At 39.2% G+C, this 23,200-nt stretch overlaps 1 protein-coding gene across 7 annotated transcripts in view; it reads left to right on the forward strand.

Moving 5' to 3' along the window:
* Positions 1-23,200, forward strand: part of OPCML (opioid binding protein/cell adhesion molecule like) — a 1,072,580-nt gene that overhangs the window by 842,499 nt on the left and 206,881 nt on the right. For all 7 annotated transcript variants that reach the window (XM_086678642.1, XM_086678640.1, XM_086678646.1 and 4 more), the window contains one exon: positions 11,566-11,798. In XM_086678642.1, coding sequence (XP_086534768.1) covers positions 11,566-11,798 — 233 coding nt within the window. The remainder of the gene's footprint in view (positions 1-11,565; positions 11,799-23,200) is intronic.

A 23,200-nucleotide genomic window follows, 5' to 3' on the forward strand; every position in this document is an offset into this window, starting at 1 on the left:
TTTGCCCTTTACTTCAGAGAAAATAGAAACCATCATTCAGTAACCTCCTTGATTTTCCATGAGCAGATCCACAAACATACCTATTTCCATTCTTTCTTTCTTTTCTTTTCTTTTTCATGGGTTCTAGATCCATAGTTTTTCACCTTTACAGTAATATCAATGAGCTATCCTCTTTTTCTTCCTTCCATCATCAGTTGCCCCATTCAGTAAGATCAGTCTTATCAGTATATACTTATATATTGGAATGTAAGAAGGTCCTTGTCTTATTCACAGTTGCATCTCTAGTACCTAAATTTGGGCTGCTCAAAGGGTGGTCCCCAGCACATCAGCATAATTACATAACTTGTTAGGAATGCAGAATATTGGGCCCCACCCAGACCTAGTGAATTCATAAGAGGCACAAGCAATTTGTAGGCATATAAAAGTTTGAACAGTCCTAGAACCCAGTAGGTGTTCAACAAATATTTATAAAATGAATGAATAAGTTCTCAAGTATTTCTATTCTGAAAAGAAACAAGCAAACTATCAAATGAAAAAACAAAACAAAACAAAACAAAACTCTCAGGAGACCCTTGTGCCCTTGTGGGCTCCATTTCTCTTTCCACCTTTGCTGACAACATTCTTGGAAGCATTGGCTGCAGATATTGTCAACACTTCACTGTCCATTCGGCCTCACTCCCTTTCTTCATTCTGGCTCCCTCACCCTTTCCTTAGGCTGTGGACTCTGTTGTCACATAACTCTTCTCTCATGTCTACAGGGATACAATAGTTCTTCTGCTTCTTGTCCTGCTACAGTTCATTCTTCAATGAAAGACTAGCATTTCCTTATAAAAAGCATCATTTAGATTATGTCATGCCTCCACCTAAACCTTTTCAAAGATTCCCCATGACAGCTAGAGTAACATACAGACTTTTTTAAAGTACAGGGGCACCTGGGTGGCGCAGTCAGTTAAGCGTCCGACTTCAGCCAGGTCACGATCTCGCGGTCCGTGAGTTCGAGCCCCGCATCAGGCTCTGGGCTGATGGCTCAGAGCCTGGAGCCTGTTTCCGATTCTGTGTCTCCCTCTCTCTCTGCTCCTCCCCCGTTCATGTTCTGTCTCTCTCTGTCCCAAAAATAAATAAACGTTGAAAAAAAAATTTTAAGTAGAGATGTATACCTGTCAGCCCCCTGGAATCTACCAATTTTCCCATCTGCCTTGCTTGGGCCACTGTAGCATCCATTCTCTTCCATACCTGAGTCAACCTTTTACTCAAGGCCTGCACATCTGCCCTGTCCTCTACCTAAAATGCTCTCTGTAGCCAGTACATTGACCTGGTGTTCTCAGTTTTCAACCTTAGGTTAATTGTCACTTGTTCAGAAAAGGCCCATCTGTAGACTGTATCTGAGCAGGGCTTTCCATGCCGTCCCCTGTATATGACTGTCCCAGAAATCATCCCAGTTCAATTTGTAGCAAGTATACAAGTATACAATTTGTTGATTGAATATTTCTCCCCCCATCTGAAAAATGCCATGAGGGCAGAGACGGGGACCAGTAGAGTGTCTGACACTTAGTAGGTACTTAATAAATATTTATGAATGGGTGAATTTACACTTTTTATTATATCCATGAAGATGAAGAATATCTTTTTAATGTTGTTTGTATCCTATCATTCACCTAAGATCATAAGAATCTTGAAGGCAGGCACTGGTCTCTTATTTTGGCCTTGCTCCTGTCTCCTTGGGAAACCAATATATTTTTAAACACATTGTGAATTTACAGAATAACTTGAAGTCTGGGAAGAAGCCAGCTCAATCTTTCATTGTTTTGCTCATAGAGCTTTCCACTGACCCTTTCTTTTCACAATTATGTTTAGCTACCCTATGTTTTACCTTCTGTTACCATGATAGGAATTCTCCTCCTCTCTCCTCCCACAGCCATGCAGTTTAACCCTCTTTTGTGATTGTAAGCGATTTCCCCTCTTTGCACAGCCATCTTTCCACAGAAATCACTCCCTTCATTTTCCTTCATCCTATCAAATGCTCTGTTCTGAACTGTCTTCTGCCTGACTGCCTCACTTGGGTGGTGAGGTGTGTGAAGTTGCTCTCTGCATTCAGGTAGAGCCCTCACTGTGTTTGTGGGGAAGGAAGTTCCCTTTGCTTCCTTCAGGACACAATGAGCACTGTTCTGATGGACTCATATATCATCGGTCATGGCTGAAACTACAACACATCATCATCCTGCAGCTGATTTTCTGCTTCAGGTGACACCATTTTCAGGAGACCCCACACCTTCCTTAGTTTGGTTTTAAATGCTGTTTTCTCAAGAGCCCCATCCTGCATGCATTTGTATATGTTTTCTCCTCTTCTCTGGAGGACACCTCTTCCCACTTATATACACACATGCACACAAACTGACACATGTATTTCTGTGTATTTAATATAACTCCCCAAATCCAGCCACTGTTAGTGTGGCACCATCTTCCAATTAGAAACAATCTGCAGATGTCATGTATCTGTCAGCCTTTGAAGTCAGTCTCCTGCTGGACTGAAATATTTCCATACTGGACCTTCTCTAAGTAGCTCTATTCCTCCCCCCCACCAAATCTTCCACAGAAGCTCTCATATATATTCTCCACCAATACCTTATTAGCAAATATTAGCTTTAGCAGAGTTATTACTTTCATTGAATTTTCAACTATCTGAATCATAAAGATTTCCTTTACATAATTTAGGGTCCTTGTTGATGCTCTAGAGTTGGCTATATTTGTAACTCAGGAAATAACTGAGTAGTTAAAGCTTCCCAGGAGAACAGCTATGTGCAATTTAGAATACCTTGGGAATTGAGCTGCAAATATTTCATTTTGGTTTGCCTCCTCTCCTCTCTTTTAAAAAATTCATTTATTATTGGTCTTTGAATTCTCTAAAACAAGATCTTCTTCCTCTCATTTTTCAAACTGGTATTATTAATATGTTTTGATACATGTAAAGTTCTTAACTGAAATTCAATTAACTCAATTTATGAAAAAGGACAAAGACATTCAAAAGCAAAAACAAAAAAAAATTAATATCATAGGTAAATATAAAAAGAAAATTCAAGGAAAATGCATATTGGGCTTTAACATTCAACTCTATCACCTTTATCAGCATTTCTAAATTGAATACTCTCTAGAAGGCCCTTTTGAAGGCAGGGGCAAGGGTGGACAAAAACAAGATTTCAGGATTTCCCAGTTGCAACATTATTTAAAAAAAAACATTTTATGCATAAAATCATAAAACTAGGTATAAATCCCTTAACCTTTATAGACTTACATGACTCTAAAATCTGGTTTTAAATCATACACATAGATAACCACTAAAATTAACAACATTAATTTAATGGAGCAGATGATATTTTATTAAAATTAATTTCCAAGTTGCAATGTGAGTATGGTCCTGACTACTGCCAGAGCATCACTTTTAACTTTGGTCTGTGCCATATGACAACAGAGTTCTCTTTCCACATGGCTTCATTCAAACTTTTGAGAATCTTCATTACTATAGTGGGTCCTGGGATCATTCAGCGTTCCTTGGGAGAAATGTACTGCTGAACGTTAAGTCCACCTCTGTATTTTTTGATTAGTCTGAAACAACAGAATACATACTCTTTTATGCTATTGTAATAATAGACACAAGTCTGAAAATTTAAATCTAATTGTAGTCATAAAACATCCAGAATATGTATATATTATATTTTTAAAGAATATTTTACAAATGAAAACACTAGATTAAAAAAATACACAAGTAAAAATCCCATGGGTGCTGTGAGTGTGTGTGTGTGTGTGTACATAACTTACAGAGTCACATACATAATATCTCCAAGGACATCTACTTCATCTTATATAGGTTCTTTTTTTTTTTTTTTTTTTTGAGCTTTACTGAGATTTAACTGACATATAACATTTTAGGTTTGAAGTGTACAACATGTTGATTTGATGAATTTATGTATTGCAAATGACTACCACCCAGCAAAAGCTAACACTGCCATCTCATCACATGATTAGCCTGTCTTAGTTGTGGTGAGAAGATACAAGATCTACTCTCATTGCAACATATCATTATTTATAATCTTTGTGGGCTTTTTTTATGTCTTTCCTTTTTTTAATGTTTAATAATTTTTGAGAGACAGAGCCTGAGTGGGGGAGGGGCAGACACACACACACACACACACACACACACACACACAGAACATGAAGCAGGCTCCTTGTTCTGAGCTGTCAGCACAGAGCTGGATGCGTGGCTTGAACTCAAGAACTGGGAGATCACACCTGAGCCGAAGTCGGATACTCAGCTGACTGAACCCCACTATAATCTTTGTAGGGTATTTTGACATCAGTTTGAAAAACATTGCCTTACACCTTTCCATCATTATAAATATGTACTGGTCACCTATAATAGATACCAGATCCGCTGTGGGAGGTTTGGTGTTAAAAAATGAAGACCACTGACATGATTCTTATCCATGTGGTATTTACAGCCCCAGAAAATAAGTGCATAAATAATTAAATCCAGTGTTATAATTCTATGAGGAAGTCCAGGATTTTCTCTATTAACATTGCATTACAAAGAGAGTGGAAGTTTAAAATGATGAGTCTGTATTAGAGGTTATTCACTCTATTCACTACTGTCTACTTATTAAAGCAGAGAGGCATGCAATGTATTTTAGGTATTATCCCAATAACAAGGGTGGAAATATAAAGACATTTTCTGGTAAACTTTAGTTTCTCAAAATGCCAGTTTTCAATTTTTTGAATACTAGCATCTACAGAGTTATCCATACAAGAGAGGCACTGTTCATGAGACTGGTTCAAAATACTTGTAATAATTAAATAGTCATGCTCTAGGTATCCATGTTATCTAGATGCTCCTACACCTATCTGTGTATATAATTGAGATGTGGCTTTTATTTTAAGTACACATGATTTTTATACATGCACTGTGCTGCATTCAGATGTAAGGTTGTAAAACTTTCAGCATCTAATATACAAGCCCCAGGTGGCATTTACTAACCCCTCTGTCTCAAACATGCTACCAGTCCCCATGGCACTCACCATTCCTTAACCTGCTTTGCATTCACCACTTGTCATCCTCCAAAACTAATATGCTTATTTACTTATATACTTTCTTTGTCTCACTGGACATAGCCTCAAGGATCATGACCTTTGCCTGTTTGCCAGCCAGCATTCTCAGCTCCTGGAATATTGTCTAGTGTACCTTAGATATTGATTAAATATCTGTTATGTGAATCACGTTTTTTTTTTTTTTTTTTTTTTTTGTATTTTCTGAGGCAAAATATAAAAACAAAAGCAGACCTAAAGAACACAAACAAAAACCTTAAAGCTACTTAATTTCACTTTTCAGGAAGATTTTATTTTGATTGAATTCCAACTTGTCTCTTATCTGATTTCTTAAAGGCGGTGGTTGTCAAAGAGGAGTCTTCAGACCAGTATCAATGGCCTCACCTGGGAACTTTAAAATGCATATTCTCAGCCCCACTTTGAACACACTAAATCAGAAGAACTTGGGAGTTGGGCTCAGCAATCTGTGTTTTAAAGAGCTCTCAGGGTGATTGTGATGCACAGTGAAGTTTGAGAACCACTGCCTGAAAGCATGGATTTCTTCTATCTGCACTTCTTCCTTAAAAACAAAACAAAATGACCCTGCATCTTAACTGCATGTCCCATGTTTAGTGGAATTGAAAATGACAACTTTGCCTGAAAAATTCCTTTCCTCCAATAGCTTTTGGCATTTCTTTGCCATTTCTGAGTATTTCCACTCTTCACAAATAGCTAGAGGTGGTTTAACGATGTACAAAAGTCATTTCCAAATATCTTTCCTGTTCTCCTAAGCTATTTTATCTCTTATGAGAAAATTAAATGCTAAAATTAAAAACTGAATACCATAAATTTGTGGGAAACTGGATAATACCAATGAACTCCTCCTGGTCTTATTACTTTGAGTCTTGAGCCACAAACACTTTCTTTTTGAGGAGAAGCCAACAGCCCTTAAGTGCAGAAATTCTACACAAGGCTGAATAGGTGTAAATTCTCTACACTGGTTGTACCAGCTGTTCAGAGTCCTGAACCTCTCTGTATCTCAGTTTTGTGATCTGTAAAGTATGATAATAATAAAGCATGTCTCAAAGGGTAGTTATGAGGATCAGGTTATTTAATATATGGAAAGTTCTTAACTGTGCTAGGCACCAATAAGCACTATGTAATTTGAGACATTACCATTGAGTTGTAATGAATTCTACCTTATGAAGAACCACTAGATAAGATTTGCTTAAGGGTAAGAATTTTAAAGACCTATAAGAGTTTTCAAAAAATTAGAAAGTTATCATTCATGTTACTTGATTTTCCTCTTGGATGCCCTTATTTAACATAAAAAATTCTCCTCCATGTGCTTCCTGTAAATGAGAGTTCAACACGGCCGTAAACATCAAGGAAGGAGCCAGGTTTGTAAGAACACTTAAGCATTTTTTAAAAAAGTTATTCTCTGAGCTCTTCTTCCTGCTGTTCCCTGTTGTTTCCTTCTTTTCCCTCAAACAACATCATCATTCTCACAAGTGACTTTATCATTCTTTAGGTTCTAGTACTGTACAGACTCAATGAATGGTCTCTGCCCCATTCGGAGAGATAGATTTATCCAGTTACTCCACTCTATTTGCCCCCGTCCATGCCTGCTAATGAAACCCAGGTTTGACAGCAGGTAAATTGGGCTGTGGGTATCTGTCTGGGGTATATCTACCCAAGGAGTGCACAAGGTTTCCCAAGGTATGTGTGGCAGGGCACTGAGAGTCTGTTTTGCCCATGGAGAATAGATTTGGACTGACCTGTTTCAAAGTCAGTCCCTGCAAGACTCCTGGTAATTTGTACTGGTTCCATGCACTTAAGAGGATACATTCAAGATCTCAGATTTCCTAAATCAATCTGCCTAAGAAAGGCACTGAGATTGAATTGTAATTCTAGTGATCCTTTTGACTGTTCCCATTTTTATAAATTGTCCAGGAAATAATTTACCTTTATTTGTCACCATCATCCAACTATTACAAAAAAAAAAAATCACTCTTGAAGGAGAATCCCACCAAACTAAAGCACAGATGTAATGAAGGGAAAGGACAAAGACATCATAGCAAAGCACATATCTTCTCTATCTTGTAATTAGAGAAAGAGACATTTTCTGGTAGAGAACAATGTGATTTGGCATATTAAAATAAACAGCATTCAATTTTACCCACCTTTCTGGGTGTATTGGGTTAAACAGGTCCTTCTAAATAAAAGAGAAATATACCTTAAAAGTCATTTGATAAAGCCTGGTAAAATGTTAACAATATACTGTCCAGATATTGTGAAATTGAATGAATTTAATACTGAGTTACAAAGCCCTTTGCAAGTCAGGTATTTTTCAATTCATTGCTTTAAAAAAAGCTGAAGGAGGAACTAATTGAATTGTCAGCTGTGAGATCATTAAAATAATTTTTGAAGCTATATTTCTGTGTGATTTTTGGCACATATCTTGGAAGAGGTTCAAAGAATTGAGTGGCACTGCTATACAAGATTTTCCCTCGCTTATGTGAACTAGGTTTCTCTCAAACAAAAATAGAAATTGAATCAGTCCTGAGCCCTATCTTATTCTAGCACTAAGGTTATTTATTCAAGGTATGATTTTATTTGTATTTATTTTGTTTCAGTTTATTTATTTTGAGAGAGAGAGAGAGAGAGAGAGAGCATGCGAGCAGGGAGGAGCAAAGGGAGAGGGAGAGAGAGTATCCCAAGCAGACTCTGGGCTGATAGCATGGAGCCTAATTCGGGGCTCAAACTCACTAACCATGGAACCATGACCTGAGTTGAAATCAAGAGTCAGACACTCTACCTACTGAGCCACCCATGCACCCTTCAAAGTAATTTTAAAAAACCTCACCTACCCCATTAAGTACTATATATCCAGCAAAAGGTTACTTTTTATGTTTAATTATTACTTAATAAGATGAACAATATATTTATGTTGTTTTATCAATACTGTCCTTGTAATAGCTAATTTTAAAAGAAAATAGCATTACTCAGAGCTTTATGATTATAGAACATATAAGAAATTTCAATTTCCATCTCTCTCTGTATATTTGCAAATAAATATGGTAGCTGATCAATAAAAGGTTTTAAGTATGAAAGTTTACATCAAGACAAAATCCTGCAGAAGACATATATTGGAAACATAAGTTCAAGTTTTAAAAAGGAACAATTCACAATTTATGACTAATAAAGAACTTTTTCATGATTTTGAAACTAGATAATCAAATCAGTATTGCATTTAAATTTTATTGGAAATATGTGTGTGTATATAGATATAGATATAGATATAGATACATAGATACATATATAAAGGAATATTGTGACATTTTAATTTTAAAATTGTGAATATTCTCCACAGGCCAGAAGTGCATCCTTTTAACTTAAATTTTAAAAATTATATGACTTAGGGGCATCTGGGTGGCTCAGTTGGTTCAGCGTTCAACTTCTACTCAGGTCATGATCTTGTGGTTCATGAGTTCAAGCACCTCATTGTGCTTGCTGCTGTCAGAGCTGAGCCCAGTTTAGATCCTCTGTCCCTCTCTCTCTGTCCCTCCCTGACTTGTGCCCTCTCAAAAATAAATTTAAAAAGTTAAATATATATATCAACTTAAAATTTTTGAGACGTTACATAATTGACCAAAATAAAAGCAAGAATATTTGTTTGCACTTTGTCACTTGGGTTTGTGTGGTTCTGGGGACTAGAATGTGACTCCCTTTACTCTGTCCCAGTTTACCATCCACTTCCAGGCTTGACAGTTCCTGGCACTGAACAATTAGAACTTCATTGTTAGAAGTTATTCAAATAGAAATTTGGTGTTTATGAAAACACAGCTGTTATAAAGAAAGGTTGCACAGGAAACTTCATCAATCATTTTCAACTGAAAGTGAATGAATGTGTTTATCTTTTTTGTTCTTTTTTTCCCCTAAGAAATGCTTTTGAAAGGGTAGAGTGCAAGGTCCATTAAGAGCTTTTTAGTTTGCATTAGGGAAATGGAAAGTTGCTGCAGAAGGACAAAACTGCAGAGTGAAGCTAGGGTCCCAGGATATGAAGGAAACTGCATACATTCAATTTTTTTTTTATTACTATAACACACCTGTGAAGGTGGCAAAGAGTCACTCAATGATACTTGAATTATTACTATCTAATTTTAAATGTGGTTGAGCCTCCAAAACTCATCTTGCTGATCTTAGACTTACTTAGAAACAATTACAAAAATAGGGGCACCTGGATGGCTGTCAGCTGAGCATCTGATTCTTGATTGTGGCTCAGCTCATGATCCCAGGGCTGTGGGATTGTGCCCCATGTCTGGCTTCATCCTGAGCATGGAGCTTGCTTGAGATTCTCTCTCCCTTTCCCTCTTCCCCTCTCCCCCACTCGTGCTTTCTGTCTCTCAAAAAAAAAATACAAAAATAGATCTATAACTACTGGTGTTAAGGGATACCTGTGATAAAGTTCCAAAAAAAAAAAGCTTCATAGGAATATTAGAGTATAATTCTATTTCAGGTAAATAAATCAACACAGTCTTTATTTATGTGAATATGTGTATGTAAAAAGTGAGATGTAGAAGGAGAGGTAACAAGAGTGTTACCAAATTAAGGACCTCATTTGTTCACACATTTAAATATGGTTATTTTATTTTTGTAGTTTGAAAAACAGCAAATAAAGAAAATTTAGAAGAGAAAGGTTTCTTCCTGCCATCCTGTGAAAGCATCTAATTATCACCCCACCCCTAACTCAAAGCTGCCGGAACCTGCTGAATGATAGGTGACCTGTACATACAAAGACTTCTGTGATTGGAAGCTAGTATTATTTCTATGTGTCCTACCAACCAGGGAGAGTACTTTGCTAGACAGAGCATTTTCCCCTTTCAACAGAAGCTGTCATTTTAGTGCTCCAGTATTATTCTGCTCCCATGGCCATTCAGGCTGTGTCTGGCTGGCCATTTTGCTAAGGGAAAACAGCATGTCCAAAAGTTCATGCTCTCTCTTCCATTGTCAGTGTCTTTGGTGTTCTTGTCTCCTGAGCCTTGTAGAAAGATCTCTGCTTTCAGTCAAAACGGGATCAGATTTGGTGAGATGAGGCAGTGTTTTTTGTTTGTTTGTTTGTTTTGTCTTCTCATCTGGAGGTGCTGGATTGATGTTCCTTGTGCCCAGAAGGTGGGCCTCAGACCTGTTTGTTGGGACATCTTATGGGAATAGCACAGCTATAACTGGACCTCACTATTTGCCCAGATACCGCAACTCAGGTTTAGACTAGAGGGGTGAGTGGCAGGTGGGCATATACCTGGGGCCCTTGAAACACACCCTTCTTTGCAAGCCCACATTTACATGGGATTCTCTTCCATTTTCTTTCAATGGATTGTAAAATCCTGGGGAACATATGCTAATTTTCCTTCTGACCAGCAGGCATATTTATTTCTTCATTAAACCTAATAGCCTGCAAGTCATTCATACCAAACAACAAATTCCACTTACATTCACAGCTTCCAATTGTTGACTATGTGCGAGGTTGAGGAGGTAGAGGTTAGCTTTTTTTTTTTCAACGTTTTTTTATTTATTTTTGGGACAGAGAGAGACACAGCATGAACGGGGGAGGGGCAGAGAGAGAGGGAGACACAGAATCAGAAACAGGCTCCAGGCTCTGAGCCATCAGCCCAGAGCCTGACGCGTTTTTTTTTTTTTTTTTTTTTTTTTTTTTTTTAGATTAGCTTTTTACCATAATGATAACCCATGTGACATCAGCCACTTTGTTTTCTGGGCTGGGGGTGGGTAGGGGGTGGCAGTAGGAGGGAAGAGGAACTCTGATCACTTTCTTCTTACCTCTGCTGACATCTTCAGAGGCAGCCAGGACTTCCTAAAAATTGATGGCTTTCTAAGGTGAATTTTATCAATCCATGTTATAAATTATAATTTGCAGGATTTGGGTAGCTTAGGGGTAAAAGGAGATTATCAATACCAGGGAGGGCTGGTGGTAAATATGTCCAATTTTTGACTAACAAGTTAGGTATTTGATTTGTAGATTATCTGTGACCTATTTGAAATACTGATCCACTTTCTTGCCCCTATGCCCCTGGGCCATGTCTCCCACAAGGTGGTAAATGTGCTCAAGAAATATAAACTAATTTTCATATAAGCCTGGGGGGAAAAATAAGATGAAAAGCAAATATATGGCAAAGATCTTCACATAATATGCTCCTAAATCAAATAGAAATGATTTTGTATCATCAGTTCTTCAGGATAATTCAGGCCACTGTTACCCTATACTTAGGAAGTTTCATCAATAATTGATTGTTTCCTTTTAGCATGGGGCTATTTTGTTCCATTTACTCCTCAGAATACAGCAACCACATTTATGACACAGCCTCTCAACACTCTCTTCTCCCTTTCCCCACCTCCATTCCTCATTGTTTCCCTCCCCTACTCCCCTCCCCTCCCCCAATGTCCTCCATCTCCACTCCCCACCCTCCTCCCTCACAGGTGTACCATAGATGACCGAGTCACCCGGGTGGCCTGGCTAAACCGCAGCACCATCCTCTATGCTGGGAATGACAAGTGGTCCATAGACCCTCGTGTGATCATCCTGGTCAACACACCAACCCAATACAGCATCATGATCCAGAACGTGGATGTGTATGACGAGGGCCCTTACACCTGCTCTGTGCAAACAGACAACCACCCGAAAACTTCCCGGGTCCACCTCATAGTGCAAGGTGAGTTACAGCTGGATTCGGGGCTTGGTGGACCTGTCGATGATGGAAGGGAAACATTATCTCAGTCTTTGCTTCTATTCTTGTGTGAAGACATGAGAAACATTTTCCTCTGTGGAACCCAGAGACTGAGTGTATGTTCTGGATTCCTTCCCATCTGCTGAATTCTTGACTAAGTACTGCATATCTTCACAGTCTCTGAATTGTACCTTTGGTCCTTCTGTTCTTGTTAATAAGTTGTTTGGCATGTGCTTGTTGAGCTTTCTTAAGTTACTTAGCACTCTAAAGTAGGGCAAGAAACATTAAAAAAAATAGAGGTGGTATTACTCTCTGTGCCTTTTAATTATCTTTCACGGGATTATTTCATAATAAAAGGTTAACACTGATTTGATGTTATATGACTTGTGACTAGTTTTGCATGGTTGTTGGGTGTGCATATTCCAGAAGGGGTTCTGGATTCTGCATTCGAGTCCAACCCAGCATGGTGGCTGGGTCTGTGCATCCTGTTAGCCTCACAACAGAGTGTATATTAAAAGGGATACTAGTCAAAATGCTATCTCCGGGTCTATGTCAGAAATACATCCATATAATTTTTAAAAAGGGGAGGTTTTCCTTAACATCCCCTCTCATTCTCTCTTTTAAAATCTGTGTCAGGATACCCAAACATATTATACAATAGTTTTTCATTAGAATTTCACATTGTAGGAAAAAAACTAAGGCCGAAGAAATGTCAGAATCCCAGATATTAACTATTAAATATTAGGAATTAAAAGCACATTCAAATAGCAGCTAAGAGAATTTGGGAGCCATTTTAAAACAAGGAAGCAATACAAATTAACTTATTTTGAACTACCGCTAACTAACATCACCCCTCTGCCCCACCATTTCTATGTAAAGTAATTTATCTCAGGTGTTGACTTATGGTAACAATGAAGTACTAAGGATACTACTGGCCATCCCCCAGTGACACAGCCTTCCTCCACCAAATGAGAGACTTGGGTGGACCTTTCTCAGAGTCTCCTATACTTACCTCTTGGAGCTGTACACTGAAATCTCAGAAAGAGTCCCTGTGTGTGATTCAAGTTTTAAAAAGTGCCTTTTATCAATTCCCATCTGTAGTATATTTGACGAATTGTTTTCAGTTTATGAAATGTTTACTGCATCCTCGCTTAGATAATGTGGATGTTTTCACCCCTACTTTACTAAAAAAAAAAAAAAAATACTTTACTCACATCAGTTGGTTTCATGGAGAGTTTGAATAGGGGTTAGTGTCTTTTCACACTTCATTCACTTGTAAAAATCAGGGTGGCCATTCTTTCTTTTGGCTAAAACAGCTCTTTGCTAGCTTAACATCCAGGTCTCTGGTTCTTGGGACATTTGTAATGGCATGTGCTGGATCAGAAATCATTCTGCTGCAGCTTTCTTTTCCACCAGGCCCTGGGTGCTGCCATATTGCTTGAAGCCCAGCCTCAGTTCAGCCTCCAAGCCCTTGTCTCATCCCCAAGTGCTTTCAGACACCCACATTGGCCTGCATACCACAGATGTCTGTACACTCTGCTGTTTCCATTCTCCACTCATGTCCCACCCAGGGGTATGGCTTGGTGATGATCACTGCTTTGGAACTACAAGACGGCCTGCCATCTGGAGATAAAGGCAGCTGTCATGTCTGATGCTTCTTCTCAGAGGATGGTGGAGGCACTTGGTGAGATCAGTTATCTGAGATGAGCTGGAATGTCTGTTGAAAGTTTCTGGGGGTGCAGAAAACAAGGGGGTGTGAGTTCTCACTACCCCGCCTGCCACCTGGGCTTAGTTCCAGAGGAGCTGAAATTCTCAGCTTTGGAAGTGACGCCTCCATGGCACCTTCGTGGCCTTGACAGCAAAGTTATCTTCAAATTCAGGAAATGCAGCACTGAACTAAAAAAGAACTGTCAGGCACTGTACAGAAACAGACTCAAACAGAACAAGGCTATCACTTTTCAGGAAATAAGACAGATTGTGTAAGCATGTCAAAGTCAATACAGGCCATAAAGTGCTAGTGATGGAGAGCTTCAGGGATAATGTGCTTCATAAGGCCCTTGGAGCAATTCGTTGGGCTGGATATAGAACCCAGTGGTGTTTCCCTGTGGGCTTCATAGGTTTGGGTCAGAAAGAGTCCAAGAAGAGGCGAGAGCAGAGCCATGGAGTGACTGCAGTTTCAGAGGTCAGTTCCTCACAGTCTCCACATTGCAGACCAAGTGACTCTTATAACTCTGGGCAACTGAGGTGTGAAATCCAATGCAAAAGATCAGGGTGGGTGGAAGTGGGAGGAGACGACCTTCCCTTGAACACTTAGCAGATGGGCCTTTACATTTACTGAGAGGTAAAAAGAAGGCACTCACAGAGCTGCATTCTCTTCTGTCTTGGTTAGCAATGGGTGACTTGTTCTTTCTTTGGAGACCAGTTGAATTTCTAGTGGGAGGAAGCAGAGACCCCACTGCTCAATTAGAAAGAAGTCCAAGAGTCCTCCTTCTTCCCAGCAGCTATCGGCTTTTGTCCAGTCTATAGATTAATTTTTCAGACTTAGTGTTAGTTCAGGTTAGATAAAGATAATGAAAGTTTCCTAATCCTCTTAAAGAAGATTTATCTGACTGAGTAGAAAGCTTTTGGAATACAATAAGGCATGTATAAAACTGAGGCCTAATCTTGCCTTTAATTTCAAACTGCTGATGGTTATTGATTTTGCAATGAGAAAAACTGAAAAATTTCCGAGCTGCAACATGTCTGTTGAGAGAGAGAGAGAGAGAGAGAGAGAGAGAAAGAGATGTTTATTTATCTTCTGTCCATTTGAGAATGTTAGAATCTCGTCACCTCTGCCAACCAAGTGCCATTAGCAGAAGGGAGAGCAGTCCCATGGGGCCCTGGCTTTGCTGCTCCCTGTTGCCGCAAAGTGAGGAACTCAGAGAGGCTCTGTCACTAACCTCAGAGCCTGTCCCTTACTTTTTTATAAGGTGGCCTTTGCCACATACCTGATAGCATTAGTTTCCAAGTCCTCTTCAAGAGAGCTGCATTCGTTAAAATACTATCACTGATACCCATGACACGTCTTGGCCTCTGAGGGAATAATTTTAAAAAGCACCATGTGAATATGTATGATAATGTGACCTAGACTGTATACTTAGGTATTAAGAAAATCCAGAGCAAGAGAGAGGTGTTGCTGTGGAGTCAGATTAGTCAGGTAGGAAAATCAACCTGGCAGCTCTGTTGGGGATGGAGTGAAGTGGAGAGAAGCAGAAGTATTGGGGAGGAGGTTACTCCTGTCACCCAAATGTGTGATGTGGGTGGGTTGTATGTCTGCCTGTGGAAATGGAGAAGGTTCAAGATATTGTCCAAGGGAAATTGAGAGGATTAATCTTAATGCCTTAAAAGGGGAAGAATTAAAAGGATATCGTTTCCATTTTTGAGTTTGGGGAAATATCGACAGCATGGCTAATAATCATGGAATTAGGATCCTGGGCCTCTAGGATAGGAAAGCATTAGTCTTGCTAGGTTTAGGGACAAGGAAAGCACAAATATCAAACATGTGCTATAGAACTAAGGTGTAACTCAGGATCAGAAAAGGTATATTTGAGATCCATTATGAACGTATTAACATGACAGTAGGTAAGATTTCTGAAATTAACTATTCCTACAGAGCAGCAGAGACCATAATTTATTTATATCCAACCCCAGCACATAGTACACTGTCAGAGGCATACTAGGCATTCGGCAAATGTTTGTAAAATGAATGGAAGAACAGATTGATACAGCTAATGAAATGGCATCTGAAGGCAGTGATCATAAAGCCCCTTGCAAGCAGATCGGGGTGGGGAATGAGCCAGACACTGTCCAGATAACTTGGAATGGACAGTAATTGGGAACAGTTCCCTGGAGGGATAAGGGTCTTCAGTGTCACAAGCTAAGAGATATACCAGGGATAACATGCATTTATTTAGCACTTTACAGCACTGGTCACAATCTTTGTCTCACTTGACCCTTACAACTAGCCCTGGGAGGCTGAAGTGCAGTGACTGTTCTCCTTGTTTTGCAAGTTAAATAACTGCAGTTCATGGAGGTTAAGAGAGCAGCCAGGGTCTCCTGTGAGTAAGTAGCAGAGCTGAGTCTTGAACCATGGCCATATGACTCCAAGATCAATGTTTCTCCAGCATGCTCCAGCATCCCCACTGCCAGCCATGTCTGAGGTTATTTCTCTAATTTAAATCCATGGGAATTTTTCAGTTATCCTTTCTTTCCACATACCCCTCTTTTTTCCCTGCTACTGATATTACATTGTATCATCAGAAATTGAGGACAAAGCTCAAGAAGAAAATTAGCAGTGGGGGTGGGATGCCAAAGCTACAACAAATGGTATAGAGATGCTGAGTGAAGCAAAGAAGAAGATAATTAATTTACTAGTAGCTCATCACTCCAGGGATACACGTTTTAAATGTTACCTCTTTATCCTATGTAAGTACTGAAAACTCTGGCCCCTCTGAGAATCCAGTATCTAATTGTGATTCTAATTGTCATGAAGTCTTCAGCACTCTGAAATTCTGTGGATATCTGGTGTCACCATGGTCATAATCTTTGTCCAGGATGGATCGGCAGGAAGATGTGCTGGCTCTTTGCTCCCTGGATGTTGACATTTTCTGTCTGCTTTCTTGGCTAGTTCAGAAATCTGTTTACTACCAGGTATTTCTTTGCATGGAACAAACTCCTCTTGCTCAGCCTAATTTTATGCAAATTGCAAGAAATGCCGAACTATGTGAATTTCTCACATCTGAGACTCCACAGCAACATCATGCAATTTCTGTGTCTGCAAAACACTTTGAGTCTTTGAGCCTGGAGTCAATTCAGGTGAGACTGGTTGGTACACAATGTTGAGTTTGGAGAAGTCTGATTTGCGAACCAGTCCAGTCCTAGATTCTGCTGAGTACCAGCCAACTTCTGAATTGGGCACATTAAGCATAAACCTTAGCTCAGTTGATCCTCACACCAACCTTACAAAGTCTACATCAGATTTACATTTTAAAAATAAGGAAGCTGAGGCTTAGAGAGGTTAAAACTGCCCAAAGATGATGGCACCTACTAAATGCTTTAAATTCTCTTCACTAGATTTGTGTCTGGAAAACAGCTATCAAAATAGAGTAAAAAAGCATGTTACTTACATAATCTTTTGATTAATTCTTCACAAAATCCCTGGGAGACAAAACAGAAAATTACCATATTCTAAGAAAAGAAATTGGGATTCAGAGTTGAAGTCATTTGTCCAAGTTACCCTGGCCAGTAAGTGGCAAAGCATCACTTAATAAAAAATGCCAGATGATATGATTCTAGATCCAGTATGTTCACACACCAGACTGCTAATTCATAGCTAAATAAAAGGACAGGTAAATGTCACTATTAGTGAGAGAAATATAAAAAGTTCTAAAGTACTGCTAAGAAGAGTGGATACCAAGGAGACTTGCTGGGGTGGAGTGGCAAGGCTGAGTCTGAGGCCGGGGAGCAGATGTGGGGCAGGGCTCTGGGGGAGCATGTGCAGCAGGCAGGGGAAGCAGGCCCTGCAAGTCACAGTTGTGCCAAGGAGCAACCTATTTTCAGATTTTCCTTTGTAACCAACCTCTTTTCTTCTGCTATTTTCTCCTCTTCTCCCAAATATTACAGTCATTTCAATTAACATGTGTAATTTTGGGCCTAAAGAAAAGCAGCCAGTCAACCTGAAATAAATTTAATTTATTCAGTCTCTATTTTAAATTATAATCACACTTGTTCTTCACAGAGTCAGGGTGGAAAAGTAGAAAAGAGCAAGATTGTGCATCAGAAAACTCACTCCCCAGCCTCAGTACTGCTCTTGACTTCCAGGCCTGTATTTTTAGGATGTTCCCTTCCTGGCTTCTGATCCTTGGGTGAATAATAAAAGTCAACGTACTTAATTTTATTCAGATACACATATGCATACCTTGATCTTACATATTATGCAGATTATATTTTGCGTTTGAAAATAAGATACTGAGAAAGGGTCTATAAGTTGCAAATTCTATGTGCAGGTGCAAATAAAACACACAGGCCAAAGAGTCCATAGTACAAAATAAGTTAGAAGACTTTCTCTGGGCTTCATTTTCTCTATTTTAAAATGGAAGTGTTGAAGAAATGGTAAGGAAGTCCTTTCTAGTTATTATATTTTAGGATTTATTAATGTAATTTCTTTGGAGGATTTTTGTATAGCCATGCATCTCTACTCCCCGGCTTTTCCTCCTTCACCCATTGATGGGGAAGTCAGAAAGGTTTGCTCTTATCCTCTTTCTCATTTGTATTTTCTTCAGAGACCTTAAGATTTGAGGTCCCCTTGCTCAGACCATTTTTAGTGGTGACTCTGAGCATTGCTCACCCACAGTGGTTGTGGCTCAGAGGATGGAAAAGAAAGACATCCTCTCCTTCCCTGTTCCACTCTGATATTTGTAAGCCGCTATAACCCACATCCAACAGTGTAATATATGCTAACATTCTTTTTTCTTTAAGGATTATTTTACTTATTTGGGGGCGGGGAGAGACAGACAGCATGAACAAGGGAGGGAGAGAGAGACATTCAGTGAAGAGCCCCAACATGAGACTTGATCCCAAGAGCTGTGAGATCATGACCTGATCCAAAATCAAGAGTCGGATGCTTAACTGACTGAGCCATGCAGGCACCCCTATGCTAACATTATTAGTTTAGGGACTGGATAAACTAAGAAGGCAACTACAACTTAGAGGGGATAGGAATGAAGTTCTTGCCCTCAGAATACCCCCAGAATACAATACAGGAAGGTACCTCAAAAGCCTTCTTTCACAAGAATGGTATCCCCACGCAGGCTCTCTTCACACTTGACCTGGTCTCCTTCTGCCTCAGGGTTGGAATGAAGCCCATGCTCTCACTCTCCATTCAAAGATTCTATCCCTTTCTTCAGGCTGTGTTACTCAACTGTTATCTGACTTTGTCAGCCATGTAGCTGGAGCTGGATTGGTGTTCACTCCACCTAGTCTCCCAGGTTGCTACACCTCTCGTGACATCATGTGTAGTTGGCTACAACACAGTCCAAAACACGTTTTGTAACAAAGAACATACTTCCTTTTATCAAGTTTCTACTCCTTCCTGTCCTTGTGAGGAGAAATATGGGACTTTGTTCTGCTCTGCTTAGAAGCTAAGATCATCACACACACAACACACAGAGCACACGCACACACACACACAGCCACTCATGGTCACACATACATGTACACACAGTTTTCACAGACTTCATGGGTATTTTTTGGCCTGTCGAATTCCGTCCCACCCTCCATTAAATATATAGGTTCAGCCAAGACACCTGGTTGGTTCTGTGGGTTAAGCATCCTACTCTTGATTTTGGCTCAGGTTATGATCACACAGTTCATGAGATTGAGCCCAATGCCTGGCTCTGTGCTGACACCACAGAGCCTGCTTCAGAATCTGTGCCTCCCCCCCCCCCGCCCCTCCCCTGCTCATATGTGTGTGCTCTCTTTCTCATAAATAAACAAATGTTTAAAAAATATGTAGGTTTAGCCTCCCTCTAGAAAAGGCTGGGAGGGGGAGTATATGCTCAATTTCTCTTGTAACGCTTAAAATCTTTGAGTTCTAGGAATAGGAAGAGTTGGATTTTCCATGGTGAATGAGACCTGAGAAAAATTAGACACTGGATGAACACTTTCTCAGGGCTGGAGATGGTATGACCCTGTCTGCCAAGGGGGCAACATTTTCATTTGAGAGTTCTGGCTTTTAAAATGTGTGGGCTTGTACTGAGGCACAGACACATGATCTAAGACGGTGCTACCAATCCTGGCACCTAGTGATGTATACAGTAGCCAGAAAGAGAAGTGCCAGGGCCTGGGGCTGTCATCTGCCTTATTTTCAATAGAATTAAAGAAATAGGGGGTACCAATTTGGCTTAGTCAGTTGAGCTCCTCTTGATTTAGGCTCAGGTCATGGTCTCACAGTCGTGGGATTTAGTCCCAAGTTGTGATCCACACTGAGCATGGAACTTGCTTAAGATTCTCTCTTTCCCTTTCCCCTTTCCCCTCTCCCCACTCATGCTCTTTATCTAAAATAATAATAATAATAATAATAGTAATAGTAATATAATAAATGAATTAAAGAAACGGAACAGTCATAAAGTCTGTTCTCAAAATCATCACTAATGTGGAGATGGAGAAGAAAATGAAATGCCTGTTATGTTCTACTTAATTTTCATGGTGAGCTCAGCTCATTTCCTAAGAAGCTAGTCTATCAATAGCTCGAGTAAATACAAGAGGATCTTTACTGTTGTGGGCAGAGGAAGCAATCACACTTTAGAAGAAGATAAATTACTAAATGTTCATAAATTCTAATAGATTAAAGTTCATCATGGCTCTCATATAGTCAGGATCCTACATAAGATTTCAAACTTCACCACCCACAAGATTAGTCATAGCTTAGAGACAGAGTAATATGTAAATTCAGAATATTGATATTTTCCTATATGTAGTGTGTGTACACATATTTGGAGAGCCTGACTTGTGTTCTGAAACGTGGAGTTGGGTCCCTAGTTAACAAGTTTTATCTCACACACAGTGTCTTGGCAAAAATAACTATTTTCTGTACGTATCCTAGTTTGGCTTCTCATAAAGATACCAAAAAGCCTTTGACTATTTACTCACTAATAATTCTCCTCCATAGGTATAGAAATTGAAAAGTAATAGTAGTGAAGTAAAACAGGATTTTTTTTAAATAATCATAAATCATGGCTATCATGCACTGAGTACCTAGTATGGCAGTCATTTTACAGACATAGTCCAATTCTATTTTCCAGTTAAGCCCAGAAGGTGGGATATATTTTCCTACTTTTCTGAATAAGGAAATAGTCCAGAAGGCTAAGGAGCTTGCCTTGGATCACCAGCTGATAAGACCTGTGATTTCACTGTGTCCAGTCTGTAGGGAGAGCCCACACTAAACCCCCACTTGGAACTTCCTCTCAATTCCATCCCTTTTATACAGGCAGGCCAGACTGCCACAGCAATTCGTTTACAATACATATGCTTTCCTTGCCAGATTATTTCTGGTTAAAGGATTTCAGTCTAATATCTCTAGAATTAGGGTCTCTCTTCCTTAAATCTTTTTCTATCATTCTAGTTATCTTAGTAATTACAACATCCTTCTCAAAGTTAATATCAGGTTTATATCATCCTGCTAAATCAATATTTCTGGTTGTGAATTGCTTCCAAAATTCTATCCTCTAATTTCTGATTTGTCCCTGAACTCTTCAAATTGGGCATCCATAGACATTTTTGGATGTCCCATGTTGTACTTAACCTTCTTTGCTCAAAATCTTGTTCTTCCTCTTTTAGTTCATATTCCTATTCATAGACACACCATCCTTGTACAAAACTTTTGCATAAACTTTGACCCTTCTCTTTCTTTTTCTTCTCTATCAAAGCAGATATGTCCAATAAAGTTACTGTCTTCCTTTCTGTTCCATCAAAGTGCAAAATCTTACTCCCAAGCCACTTTTTAGTCACATCGTAATTGCTACACAATCCTGTCTCTGTCACCTCTTAATTGAATTTAACACCATTGTCTAAATATTCCTGATGCACACATCTGATCATGTCACTCCCCCCTCCTTATGATTGTAATGACTCCCTATTGATGAAAAAGTCAAACCCTCTTAGATTGCTTTTCCAACTGCTAAACAATTAAAAGCCAAGCCTACTTTCCACTCTTGCTTTCTGTTATTCCATTTGTGTATCCTACACACAATGTAGGCAAACTTGTCTTTGTAAAACCCCTACCCACAGTGCTCTGCCTTCTTTTCAATTTCTCACACCATCCGTCTTGAATGTTCTTTTCTCTGAGATTCCAAATTCTGCAGACCCTTTCAAGCAGCACTGTCCCATAAACCTCTTACCTGCCCAATAGCCCTTTCAGTGATGATGGGATTGTTCTATATTTGCACTGTCCAACATGGTAGCCATTAGCCACAGGTGACTATTGAGAACTTGAGATGTGGCTAGTAGGACCGATGAACCAATTTTTTAGTATTATTTAATTATAATTAATTTAATTAAAAATAGCCACACATGCTAGTGGCTATAATATTGGACAGTACAATTTTAGATTTGTTAAATATCCAAAACCAAAGGCTTTCTTTGGAATTCTAATACCATTTTACCTACACTCTCTTAGGATAACTGAAACTTTTTATTTTATATTTCAGCTATTGGTGGATTTCACTCTTTTCTATCTCCAGATTATAATTTCCTTGAAGACAAGGGCCAGAGTTAGCATCATATTTTTTTTTATATGGGTGCAGTTTAGGGATCACAATCTGAATTGGCATGACCAGTTACCACATTTATATTAAATGTTTCTAATCCATAAAAATAAAGGCAAAATATCCTATCTTGAAGGTTATTAGAGACCATATCACAAAAAGCAACATCCACCTTGGATTTGTTACCTTTGTCTTCGTGTGTTTAGGGTGGATTGATGTCCACTGTAGGCACTGAAAATATTCCTATTGAATAGAGTTCTTAGTGAAACATTTTTTTTTAAATTTCAGAATTCAGAGCTCAAGGGGAAAGATCTGATATAACCACTTTCTTCTGGTGGATTTGGAAATCACCTTTAAACAAGATGCCTCAGAGGGCAGCCCTGGCAGACAGAGCTGAAAGTGTGTGCACCCAGCTTGATGCAATAAACATAATGGGATGGGCGATGTCTTCTGATTGGCCAGCAAGCAGACATTAATGACCAGTTAGCAACTGTGTTCAGGTCAATTAATTTATATTTGTATTTTGCAAACTAAAAGTTGCCCTGTTAGATTATTGATTCTTTGTCCCTGTATTCAATTTGTTTTTAATTGCACCATTGCTGGGCCAAGCCCTCCCTCCTGGCAAGCTCACAATAAATCTGCCACCATCTCAACAATCAACAATAAATGTGTCTCTTCATGTCATTATTAATATGTCTCTTGGATTGGTTCATTACCACGGTTAACAGTTTATAAGAGCAGGATGGCACACTGCCAGGAGGATTCCTTTTCCCAAGGGCTATTTTGTCGTGACAGGATTGATGTTCTCAGGGCTGTGAGTGCCTAAGGAAGGCGGGTTTTAATTCAATATAGCAGGAATACAGGCTACCTAATCCTCTTTTTATCATAAACAGCTTTAGAAGAAGATATTGTTGGAATAGATTTTACCCTCTCTTACAGTTCTCCTTCTCCTCACTTCCTATTCTCTTTATATCTTCTTAATTCCTTCTTAATTTCTGTTCAGATGGACTCTTCCCCCTCAAAAACAACATAACAGGTACCTGGGTGATCTAAAATCCTCAAGTAAGGGTATCCTCCAGGAGTTGG

Source organism: Puma concolor, chromosome D1 (assembly GCF_028749965.1).
Source record: "Puma concolor isolate L17-30 chromosome D1, mPumCon1.1.hap2, whole genome shotgun sequence".
NCBI lineage: Eukaryota > Metazoa > Chordata > Mammalia > Carnivora > Felidae > Puma > Puma concolor.